This window comes from Athene cunicularia (genome assembly GCF_003259725.1).
Source record: "Athene cunicularia isolate RWA chromosome 4 unlocalized genomic scaffold, athCun1 chr4_part1, whole genome shotgun sequence".
In the NCBI taxonomy this organism is placed as follows: Eukaryota; Metazoa; Chordata; class Aves; order Strigiformes; family Strigidae; genus Athene; species Athene cunicularia.
This window is the reverse complement of record NW_020799098.1, coordinates 32424314-32436809: the sequence shown is the minus strand read 5'-3', so window position 1 is coordinate 32436809 and position 12496 is coordinate 32424314. Positions and strand designations below refer to the sequence as shown.

The following is a 12496-nucleotide window of genomic DNA, read 5'->3' as shown; positions in this document are numbered from 1 at the left end:
ACAGCCTGCATCTTTCCCTTTTTTTTTTTTTTTTTTTTCTTTCCAGTTTTTACTGTAAGAACTAATTGCAAGATGCAAGTTCGGGGAATGCTAATAAATCAATAGTCACATACTATCTACTACAGCAACATGCTGCTTCAAGTTATCCACTTCCCAAACACTGATCAAGGAAAATGACTGTCTTTCACTGACAAACTGTAACATATAAAGATACTAGCAAGAAAGTAGCATGGCACAGACACAAAAAAAAACCCTATTCTGTACTTACACACCAGCAGCTTGATTCACGTTTGGTTTTGCTGACAAGCCCATTCCTCCTCCTAACCACCTTCTCCCCAAAGCTACAAAGTGGGGGACTTGCAAAAACTCCTGAAATTACAATACTGTTGCTTTCATTTTACACAGCAGGTGCAACCACTCCAGCTTCACAGATAAAAATATGGGGTTAGTCATGTTATGCTGGAAATCGAAAGCATTTTGGTGAGAAGTAGCAGGGTCCTAATCCAATCAAAGAACCTGTGAAGACACCTGCAGTCATCCACAAACTCCAGGGTCATCCACTGGGACATTACACATGCAGAGTTTGATCACCTGGCCATGATTTCAGTGATTTTAAAAGCCTTGACATAACCATGTATAAGACTCTTACTTCTTACTTGTAGAAGAGACCTCTGAGACGCTGAGAACTTGCAAGCAGAAAGAGGTAATGAAATCAGTAACCAAAAAGCAAGCAATCCAATGCAAGCATCCCTGTATGCATATATATACAACAAGATTTGATAGGAATGTTATCTTTAATTTGACCAGCTAATAAAAACAGCAGACAACCTTTTTGGTCACAGAACCCCTTCCATTAACGTGAAGTAGAAACAACAGACTAAACAGAAATTAATTGGGAGTCTAATCACACAAGTAGTGACTGGCAAGGCTGTTCCCCAGAGAAGAAGGAATAGTGGTACCTGTTGAGAAGCTAAGCTAACTGTGTGAGAGCAAGGTGGCTGTACCCCTAGAGGAAAGCCTCAGGTAGATTTTACCCTGTGGAATACGAAGCATCTAACAGGATAGGACAAATCGTCAAGAACTTCATTTTGCCCCTAGCTTGGCGCACTAGTTGACTTACAAGCTTCATTTTCCCAATTTGTCTTCACGGGCTTCGCCTGTAGTTTTTGTTGCTGCATCAGCACAGCCCGCTGCTCTTGGCGGAGGGGACGGGTCCCAGGGCTCTGCGGCGCGTCCGTTACATGTGCTTTTAAACACACACCAGAACAGGTTGCTACCGCATGCCGGAGGGAAGCTTGGGCTCGTCACTCCTCAGCGCTGGGGGCCTGCAGTCCTGCAAAGCGCTAAAGCAACCAGTGAAGCCAACACAGACTTAGAAAGGGAAGGTGAATGGAGACATGCTCTTAAACGTAATTTTAAACTTTTCTTGGTTTATTCCCGCCTCAACTTCAGCGCCCAGGGCCCGCTCCCTGCGCTGAGGGAAGGCGGACCGCCCGCCGCCTCGCTGGCCATGGCGCATGCGCGCACCGACACGCCCCACAGGCGGCAGCGGGCTCGAGCTCCGTAAGGAGCGGGACGAAGGCGGAGGAAGGTTGGTGCTCCAGGGCTTCCGTCCTGCGGCGGGGCGTGGCCGTGCCTGTACTTCCGCGCTTGCCCGTAGTCCGACATGGCGGAGTATTCTTGCGTTAAATCTACCAAGTTAGTCCTCAAAGGGGCGAAAGAGAAAAGGTGAGGACCGAGTTGCTTGCTGCTGTCGCCTCTGCCCTGGGCTCCGTGCCTGGGCTGCTGCGGCAGCCGCTGTGCTGCCAGCTCGACGGTGCTTGGGGCCGCGGACGCCGGCCGGGCTCCCCTCGCTGCGTTGGGGTCGCGTCGGATGCTGGATGGAGCTTAGGCCAGGCCGTCCCGTCCCGTCCCTCCGGCTGCGCGTGTGCCTGGGCAACGCCGGCCAGGGCAAGGGTTGTCGGGTTGTCAGCCCCTTGCTCCTGGCTGGTGTCACTGGCCCGCTCCCGTGGGGCTTGGGAGCGAGGCTGTGCGAGAAAGCCCGCTGTAGAAGAGCCGGTTGGATGCACGTTCTTATTTCTCTGCGTCTCCCTTTGCAGCAAGAAAAAGCACAAGGAGAAGAAAAGGAAAAGGGAAGAGGAGGCGGCAGAGCAACTTGATATTGTTGGTGAGCTGCTTTCCAGGAATTATGGAAACTATAGTGGGCAGCACAAGCTGAAGAGATTGTTATGGTACTTTGTAAACCAAGTATAGTCCCTGTAGAGATTAATAACTCTTTCTCACAGCATGTTGTTTGTACGTTGGGATCTTCCTAGACTCCGCGTGGAACTTCTAACACTGATGTGTCGCCACTTATTTTAATTAAAGTATGTTCTTATATAATGTCATCTTGGATTTTTTTTTTCCTTAACGATGTTTACTTTAGGAAGATAAACTTTTTAGCACTGTAATGTTATATAATGATTGCATTTCTATGTAAACAATTCACATCTTCTGTTACCATTACTTTTATTATTAGCACACGTTACCAGATAAATGTAATTTTCTATTATGTGTATATATGCATAAGCTAGAGCAGTGCAACAGGAAGTCATACTTGTTGCTGTGTTAAAAGAAATTAGGATATGTGAGAAAATGGGCTGTTCTGGCTTAAACTAGAATAACGTCACAGATGTTTTGTATTCTTCAGTTTAGCCAGGTTTCAGAGTGGGAGGTTTTGAAAATTCATGCATGGATTTTTGATCCCTGATTGTATAGGACAAGATGATTAGTTCCACGGGTTTTGTAAAGATAGGGGAAGATTTACTTCTGCTTGAGGCAGAATTGCCAAATTTACCATGTGGAAAAAAGACGTGTACAGGTTAATTAAAAGTAGTTATTATCCTAATCATATAAAACAGTATACCAGGAGAAGATTTGCTGTTTAAAAAAAAATACAAACGTCATAATGTTAAATCATGCATATGGGTTGGGCTACCTTTAACTTTGGTAGAATTCTGTGGGGCTCAAATGTTCAAACACAGATTGGCTTGAACAACTGAAGTCTAAAGATCACACCTCACATGAAGTAATTTAACAGAAAGGTGAGACAGTTTATTTGTTTCTGTTCTGTTGGAAAATCTAGGAATTAGATATGACCCCAAAAGTGCAGGAGGCTGGTTCAGAGGAAGGAAAAACAGCCCCAACCTTCCTTGAAAGGTGTGTCCTTGCTGCATCAGCTGAATGGATCAATTTGCTCTATGGACTAATGTAAAGAAGCGTAGGAGCCTGTAACGAGGGATGGCAGGGTGGGTAGAACAGCAGGACTTACTGATTCAGCAGCAACAGCATTAAATTGTTTCTATATTATGAAATAATGCACAAAGATCTTGAAATAGCAATAGCAATTGTATCTTTAGAATTTCAAATCTCAGAGAAGACACAGAAGTATCGTCTCTTCAACTACTGTAATCAGAAGTTGTAATTACTCTTATTAACTGTCATGGTTTTGTATTTTAGGAAACTGGTGGGCTATCAGTAACTTCGGTGAAATTACAGGAACTATAGCTATAGAAATGGATAAAGGAGCTTACATCCATGCCCTCGACAATGGCTTGTTTACTCTTGGAGCGCCACATAAAGGTTTGTTTCGGGAAATTTGGAAAGAAGCAGTTTTAGTAATGGAAGGCGTAAAAGTAGTATCTCTTAAAGGCAAGCAGTTCTATAGCTTGAAACAGTTTATTACAAATAATGCAGTAATCCTAGTAGTAGCATGCAGATGACTTAAACCTAATGACTACTAGTCAGTTTCACTTAATCTAGTTTCTTGCTGGTTTATGTGTGCAGTAAATTGAAATGCATTGGAGACTATCACCTGTTAAAGGCCATACCACTTATTGGATAAACAGCAGTATAACTTTTATTAAATCCTATAAAATCTTTATGGTGTTAGTTGAAGAATGAAATTCAAGGCACATCGGTTTCAAGGCTTATTGCTGCATCCTTATCTTAATTACTTGTTTTGTTGCTGTGCAAGTGGGCTACTAACATGATGGGACAATGAGCTTATCCTTGCTTTGAATTTGAGAGCCATCAGTTAGACAAGGACTGTTGCAGAATCCTGACTCTGTGTTTCACTTCCAGGGTGAGATCAAAGCAACGATGGACTATTATCTCATTTTGGTTTTGACAGATGGAGAGGCTAGTAGCTTTTAGGATATTGAGTTGTGTTACCATAGCTGAACTGTAATATATTTTGTTACAGAAAAAATAACATTAACAAGGAGACTTAAGGTTTTCAAAGCCACCCGGAGAACATTCTCAATCCTTGTACAAAGAAATTTACAGTTGTCATTCTTTTGTATCTTGTTTTAAGCACTCTAAATATTTGAATTTAAATGAGTACCTGCATTGCTTTTTCACAAGTGAATATTCAAAAAAGGAATTTTTAAAGAAATGAAGTATTGCAGCTTTTTATAGTATTTATCAATGTCTGGAGTTTAATTCTTTGTGAAACTACAGCATTAACAGGCTAAAACATTGTATGTTAAATATTTCACACGTAACTAATGGAAAATTCATTCCTCAGATGATGAAGGCCCTAGTCCTCCTGAGCAGTTTACAGCAGTAAAGTTGTCTGATACAAGGTAATTTGTGTAACAATGTTACAAGTTTTCTTTCTGGTGTGAATACCTTTTTAATATTCTCTTGAAATTCATTGTTTGCTAATAAAGTGTTTGTGTTGAATATTGTAAATTGCTTGAGTTAAAAACATTTGTTATTGCTTTCCTGCATTTTCTCATGGAGGATTGCTCTGAAGTCCGGTTATGGCAAATACCTTGGTATAAATTCAGATGGACTTGTTGTTGGACGTTCAGATGCAATAGGATCAAGAGAGCAATGGGAACCTGTCTTCCAAGATGTAAGCTGTTTGGAATAGTTCATTTGGTGTTCCTAGCATTTGGCTGTATTTTGAGTTAATCTATATTGATATTCTTTGTCTGTGGAGTAAAAGCCTTTTGCAGTCTCCTCCATACTGTAACTTTTAATCTTCTGTTTTCCCAACTGCAATGCCTTTACTATAACTGAAAGTTCTTAAAATCCTTCAAGTTACTGCATTTTGGCAGCTGTAAGCATCTTAGGAATGAAGGAGCCAGCAAGTCTGCTGTGTCTGTATATAAAAGAATAAAATGCATTTACAGAATTTTTTGGTTTATTGTAGAGGATAAATGTTATGAATTGAAGATTATATACAAACTCTTTATACTACAATATGTGATACTGTTTCTGCAGAAGAAAATGGCATTGCTAGCAGCAAATAGCCGTTTCATTAGATGTAATGAAGAAGGAGACATAGAAGCCAAAAGCAAAACTGCGGGGGAAGAAGAAATGATAAAGGTAACCTATAACTTTTACAGTTGATACAGGCTTGGCACAGATGCTCAAAAAAACTAGGTATCTTTGTGCTACAATTTATTGTTAATACCATTGTAACAGCTTTCTATAAGCTGTCAAGTGATTTGATCACAAGAAATGTAAATGAGCTCCAGGGCTGCATAAACTGAAATGCTTCCAATACAAACAGGAAGATATTTTACCACTACAGAAGGGCAAGATGCTGGGGGACAAGACAGTCTACATGGTAGTGTAAATAGTTCAGAACAGCTTGGTGTGGAAGAGATGAATCATGATTGAAGCAGGGACGAAGAGTTTACCAGAATGGTGCAGGAGGGGAGAACTTTTAAGTAAGAAAATGTAAACAGACTGTCTTGACTTCATCTGGACATGGAAAATACAGGTGTGCCTCCAAATAGAGATAGGTGTCTACTAGTCTGAGCAACAATATTTTTAAGTCAGTCTCTGGAAAAAGTCCTTTTACCCCTGCTAAAACTAAGAACTCTAATGGTGCTTCTTTGAGATGAAGGTGATTATGTCTTACAGTAGTATCAAGGATTACACTTAATATTTACCATACTTCAGGTAGCTCTTGCTTCTGTTGCAGTTGTCTCCAGTTGTGAATTAACCAGCTTGAAAGCTTTGAATTTAAAAAGTCACTGTGAGTCTCATTCTTTTATGAAGAATGTTGTTGTCTTTAACCTATAACTTCTGGCTTTAAAAATACAGATGTTTTCTAGTTTGTTTTTTTCTTTCAATTACTAGATTCGTACTTGTGCGGAAAGAGAAACTAAGAAGAAAGATGACGTTCCACAAGAAGACAAAGGCAATGTTAAACAGTGTGAAATCAATTATGTGTATGTAGTTTAGAGCTGTAACAGGCTCGATTACCTTTTTTCACTTTTCTTTAGTGTTGTCTTTGGTGCAAGGGCCGAACTCTCACCCAGCCTTTCACTCACCTTCCCCTCAGCAGGATAAGGGAAGAAAATGGGATGAGAAAGCTTATGGATTGAGATAAAGACAGGAAGATTGCATACCAGCTACCCTCACAGTCAAAACAGACTTAACTTGTGGAAAATTAATTAAATTTATTGCCTACTAAAGTAGACTTGGGTAGTGAGAAACAAAGACAAAAATTAAAAACATCACCTTTTCTTCCATCTGCCAACCTCAGGTTCACTCCAGATTCCTCTACCTGTTTCCCCAAGCAGGATGGGGGTATGGGTCAATACATGGTGGTTTCTCTTTGCCACTTGTTTCCTCTCCCACTTTTCACCTGCTCTGGCATGGTCCTCTCCATGAGCTGAAAGGGAATATCTGCTGTAGCACCTGAAGCACCTCTCCCTTCTTCTTCCCTGTCCTTGATATTCAAACTGCCATTTTGCTTTTTTTTTTTTTTCCTCTGCCACTGTGGCATTTTGCCCTTTCTTAAATATGTTTTCAGAGGTGCCATCAGTTTTGCTCAGCGACTCAGCCATGTCCTGCAGTGGTCCATTGTAGAGTCAGCTACATCCAGCGCAGGGCAGCCCCTGGCCTCTTCACACAGAGCCCACCCCTGCAGCTCCTCCACTACTGCTACCTTGTCACCTACACCCAATACACTTTTGCTCCCTGATTTGGCATGCTAGTAGCTGAGGAAGGGGCTCTTTAGAACTTGTAACCATGGCATGCTAAACATGTAGGGGCTCATTTCCAAATGCCAAAAAAAACTCTGAATAGTTTTCACTTACAGAAGTCTTGGTGCAATATATGATACTGTGATGGTTTGCTGGATTTTATTAGGCCACTTGTCTACTGCATACTAGAAGTTATGATTCTTAACATCGTTGTTGTTTTAGTGAAACACAAAACTTTAAAGAACTTACACTTTTTAACATTTTCTTTCTTCCCCTTACAGAAAGAAATTCCAAAGTTTTCAAGACAAAAAGCTTAAAATAAGCAAAGAAGATACAAAAGCCCTCAGAAAAGCCAGGAAAGAGGGCACTTTTCATGAAATGTTGCTTGACAGGTACTTCTAAGTACAAGAAATAATATATTGATTTAAAAACCACTGGGAGATGGGATTACAGTAAGCCTGAGTTATGAGAGAGAGAGATTTCAGTGGACTGGAGTGTTGAGCATTTCCTCTCTGGTCAGTGTTATCCATGAGTTCTGGGGTTGTCTTTTTTTTTTTTTTTTAATTCTGAATTTCCACTTATTTAGTTGAAGTTTGCAAGTTTGGATTTACTCAGAAATTAATTCTTTTGGAAGTCTTTAACTAGGTTGTTGTTTGTTTTGTACAGAGGAGTTGAAGGCTGAATCTTTTTAATCACAAATTAAGTTAATTTTTGACATTTTCAATACCTATGGCACGAGAAGATTTTGGAGAGGGGAAAGCTGCATTTTTAAAGAGAAATAGCATTTACTAAGAATAATTTTCATGTTATTTAGTGGGGATATATTTATTTTTTTCTGCCTGAGCTGAGACTATAGAAACTGTCTTCAATTTTAAAACATTTTTGTATACAGTATAAATATTTGCATTAATTCAGTGGGTGGAATGCAGAAGACTATTTCTGATAATTGCAAGTGATGTGAGAACACTCCTGGACCATCACAGGTCGAGTGTCATTTTTAAATCACACTGAAATGGAATTCTGTTTCTCAGTGGACAAAATGGAATTCATGATGATTTGAAGGGAGAGACAAGGTTAACTTCAGACATTGCGGTTTTAGCTCCATAAGAAAACAAAATTAACAAATACAAAGTGTTGTTCAGCTTTTATATTTGCTTTGAAGTAAAGTTTAAGAAAAATTGCTTTCAATGCTTCCTTAACACTTTGAGGCAGATAAAACACGCAGGTGTAATCTTACTTGGTATTAATCTTGTGTCATTACTCTTTCCATATAGGAGAGCAAAAGTGAAAGCGGATAGATACTGCAAGTGACAACCAGCTGGTCCATTTTCTTCTGCATCTTTGATCATAGGGTCAAACTGAAAACAAGAGTAAAATGTTTTATAGTTATTTTATTGAAGGTGTTCTACTGAAGTTTTTATTACATTATTTTTAAAGGATCATCTGAGAGCCGTAATGAAGCTTCAAACTGATGTTATCTTTCAGTAATGAATACTATTAAGCTTACTCTAGACCTACACACTATTTGAAATAGTGAGATAATTATTTAATGGAAAACAATTTGACCCACTGAATCTTTCAAGGTTGATGAAAGGAACCTGAGCTTAGAGACAGGACAGAAGAGAACAGCTATGAAGTTCAAAAGTAGAATATGTTAATACAATGAACCATTAAGAAATATGTAACTGTATTGAACAAGAAGAAATAATTGAAAATGCATGTCTTGGAACATATCCTACCAGATCCTGAACAGGACATGGGCAGAGCCATTCTACACTGCATCAGGTGAGCGCTGGGCTGGAATATTCAGGCTTCATAAAACAATGTTCAGAACAGACCCACAGTTAAAGCTGATAAATGGCATAATCCATATGCTGGAAAAAAAAGTGTTGAGAAGTTCTAAGAACCCTGTTACAAATGAAAATGCAGGTGCTTTGTAAGAAAAGGGGATGGCTCTTTTGTGTTAGCAGGCCACGTATTTGGCAAGAGAGAAAAATCGATTTTGCAAATCTGTTTGTTTCTTTATGGCATGGACTTTAATAAAACAGCAGGGACTCTTTTTTTTTTTTTTTTTAAGGTCACAGTATAATATGCATTCCTAGTATCTCATAAAATATGGTTACCCCCGTCTGCTCTGATTACCAAGAAACTTTTCAGTAGCAACATCTCCACAGGAACTATCTCAGTCAGAACAATTGCTTACTCTCTCCACAGCTTCTGTAATCTGCATCATAAAGATTATGTGGTAACAGTGTTGAGGAATTCTATTGTAATAATTTAAATTGTCTCCATGGACCTTCTCCTAGCTGTCAATTTGAACTGCACACAAGCTTGCAGACTGTAAGCTTATGCAAGATAATGATGTGTCTAAAAAGAGCCCAAGAAAGGACCAATAAGATATAGTCAGTATTGGCAGTTTAAATCTCTCCAATTTCATAGGCAGTTGGTCTTGAAGCACAGAGAATTTAAGTACATCATAATTGTTTAAGCCCTCCAGTAACTTTTCAGCATGAAAAGTAGTTATAGCTGGTTAGGAAAGGCTAGCTGAGGTTAGCAATAAGGCATTTATTTTTCAAGAATTTTAGCAAAATAAGGATATAGCCAATACAGATTTTATGGAACTATAACAAGAAAAATCACAGGCTGGGCCCATTCATGATGTAACATAAGAATTCTTAGAAACTTTTTTTGCTTCCAGGAAAGCAAACAAAAATCCATACCTTTCTCTGATGCCATTCCATACCCAGCTCTATCCAGCGGAGTACAGAGATTTTTGCCACAGGGCTTTTCCCTCCAAGGTAGTAGAACTTACTTGTTCTATATCTGTTAAACCTGCTGTTCATTTAATATGTATTTTACAAGAACAGGCATTCTCACTAGTTCCTGGTTTGAATAGCTGTTTTGGAATGAATGCCTTTTCTTCCCACTTCAGCTTTATATGCTGAGGTTGATACTAAATGAGATCAAAATGCCCCCTCTGGGGAGTGGTTTGTGTGACTATATTGGGGTAGTTATGCTTGTAACTTTGTTCTGTGGCCAAATCTGTGCAAAACTTCTTATTCTAGCTGCTCCATAAGATTTTGTATTTTAATTCTGATAGAAGTTCTACTAGATTGTAGAGAAAATAAATAGAAGCAAGATCTGTGCTGAATTTTAAAAATTACTGCAATGAAATTATCAAATGAGAATTTTTCCCTCCATTTTTATGGGAACAAAAAACTCCTCTGTAGCTGTTTTTTAGACTTAAATGATCTTCTTATGGGGGAAAAGACAATTCTCATTTATCTATCACTTACGTAGTTACATTGCAGAACATATAACAAAAAGAGAATATTACCTGTTTATGTAAACTGATCAAATGCTTACCCTTTTTACCAGTATCAACAGTTTCATTTTAAAATTTTCATAGATTTAGGTTCTAGTACAAAACTTTGAGTTTACTCTTTAAGCTTACCACATAGCAGGAATGACTGAAAATTATCTTTTATTTCCCATCACTTTCTATTAATTACACATTCTTTCAAAGCAAGCAGTTGCCGGGAATACCAGCATGTTTGTAGTGAGACTCTGCATTAAAACATTTGCAGAAAGAAGCTAATAAGCAGGACTGATCTTTGATTCTATTTTTTAAGTATCTCCAGAATTAAAATTCCCTCATATATCAATAACCCAGTTACACAATCTTACTAACTGTATCACTTGTGAATATTTGGCTTGCATTAAGGGAACAGCTCCAAGAAAAATTAAAGGTATATGTACTAATGGCAAGCTATTCGTCATATAGCTTAAGCCCTGGGAGACAAACTGTAGCAATGATGTAGACCAGAGAGAAAGCTCCCTGATTTTTAGTGGTCTTGAGAGAAAATAGTTGACTTTTCCAGAGAACTCTGTATATAACCTGATTGCTGTCAAATAAAGATAGACATCCTGTCAAAGAGAGCCACCATGCAGGTGTAGTGTGTGGCTGGCTTTTTACCAATAGCAGAAATGGTCAAGCAGGTGAAGTTGATTTGTATATGTAGCTTAGATGCTTTTGGATCACAGTGTGTGCCTGTATGCTCTGTGACTCAATTCTTGTGAAGAAGAGGGCTATGCTGCCTTTTCCATGGCAAGTATTTTAAGTTCCTGTATTGTTGGAGAAGGTGCATTGCACATGCCCAGGAGATCTGAGAGAAGTGTGAGCGCTGAATTTGTGGGGAGAGGGCCAAAAGCTGGAAATAAATAGGTGATTGTTGGTGAATGCTCCTGGCCAGAGTCTGAGGAATTCTTGGGTGAAAATGCACCATAGCTGTGGGTTGTACCATCACAGGAAAAAATGTAATTCATTTTTTCCCAGAGCTCTTCAGTCTGGTCTAGGACAGGGGATTAGGGCTCATTAAGTAGTTCCAGTTGTAGGTACCATGCTTCGTGTCCATCCCCAGAAATGTAACCTGACGAACAATCATTGCAATGTCATGGACTTGGAAGTGGCCTACTGCCAAAACACTAGGAAAGGGGCAGCACCACAAGGAGCAGGCTGTGGGCCAGAATAATTATTGGGGAGTTCATTGCAGGTGTCACTGATGGACAGTCACTGTGAATCTTAAACACAGCTGAAGTGAATGCTGGTGGTTGAAGTAGACTGATGTTACAGCATCTGTTTTCCCTCCTGAGAATATAAATAAAATCATGTCTGATAGAACTCATAAAAATGATTACTCAAACACAGATGCACCTGGAAGCAGGAATCTGCTATACTGGTGGAAAGGGTGCTGAAGGGAGTACTTGGAATCTGAAAAAGACCCTGAGAACTATCTGTGGAAAGGAAATAAATCCACTCCATCTTTATCAATGTAAATAGGAGAATGCAAGGTGTAGACACTGTTAAGTAGTTGTGATAGTAAAGGAAAAATGGAATTGAGAGGCATGTTTGGTACAGACCTAGGAATAAATGAAACCAGAATAAATGTCAGAGAAAATGAAATGAGACTGTCCCAAGGAGGGGTTGGATTCCCCTTCCAAGAGGAAGTAGTGGATTTGGCAAGGGACTGGCAGCCCTGCGGGGAACAAGGATGTTGTAGGAGCAGTGGGCTTGCCTTCTGTGTTGGAACTAACAATACATTAGATTCTTGCTGAAAAATGTGTGCCGAGATAACACAGAAGCAGAGGTCTGGGGAATTCACCTGAATTTGAGTTCCAGGAAAAGAAAATTAAAGGTATGACAAAGCAGTGAAGATAAGTGAGTTAAACTGTTGCTATAAGGAGTCCACTGGATATTTTCCCATTTGAGGTATTCATGGGGTCTTCTTGGTGATACTGTGTCCTCGCAGTTAAGCGCAAAGAGCTTTAATTTAAGTGAAACAGAGAAAAGGGAAAGTAATATGTGCAGCCTCTACTCTGGAAGAAAGAACAGATCTGGGGTATGATAATACAGTACTGGATAGATGAGTATGAAAACACAAGGGTGGATGTTAACTACTAGTTATCAGTGACACTAGCTGTCAGGTACTGCAGTTAATGAGGAAACG

At 39.5% G+C, this 12496-nt stretch overlaps 1 protein-coding gene across 1 annotated transcript; it reads left to right on the top strand.

The window, feature by feature from the left end:
• The first annotated feature begins 1618 nt into the window (after positions 1-1618).
• On the top strand, positions 1619-12473 carry FRG1 (FSHD region gene 1). The gene is made up of 9 exons (XM_026846690.1): positions 1619-1728; positions 2100-2167; positions 3499-3621; positions 4568-4625; positions 4786-4900; positions 5272-5376; positions 6139-6230; positions 7271-7381; positions 8264-12473. The coding sequence occupies exons 1-9, from the start codon at positions 1667-1669 to the stop codon at positions 8298-8300; spliced, it is 771 nt and encodes a 256-aa protein (XP_026702491.1). The 5' UTR covers positions 1619-1666; the 3' UTR covers positions 8301-12473.
• Positions 12474-12496: the final 23 nt, after the last annotated feature.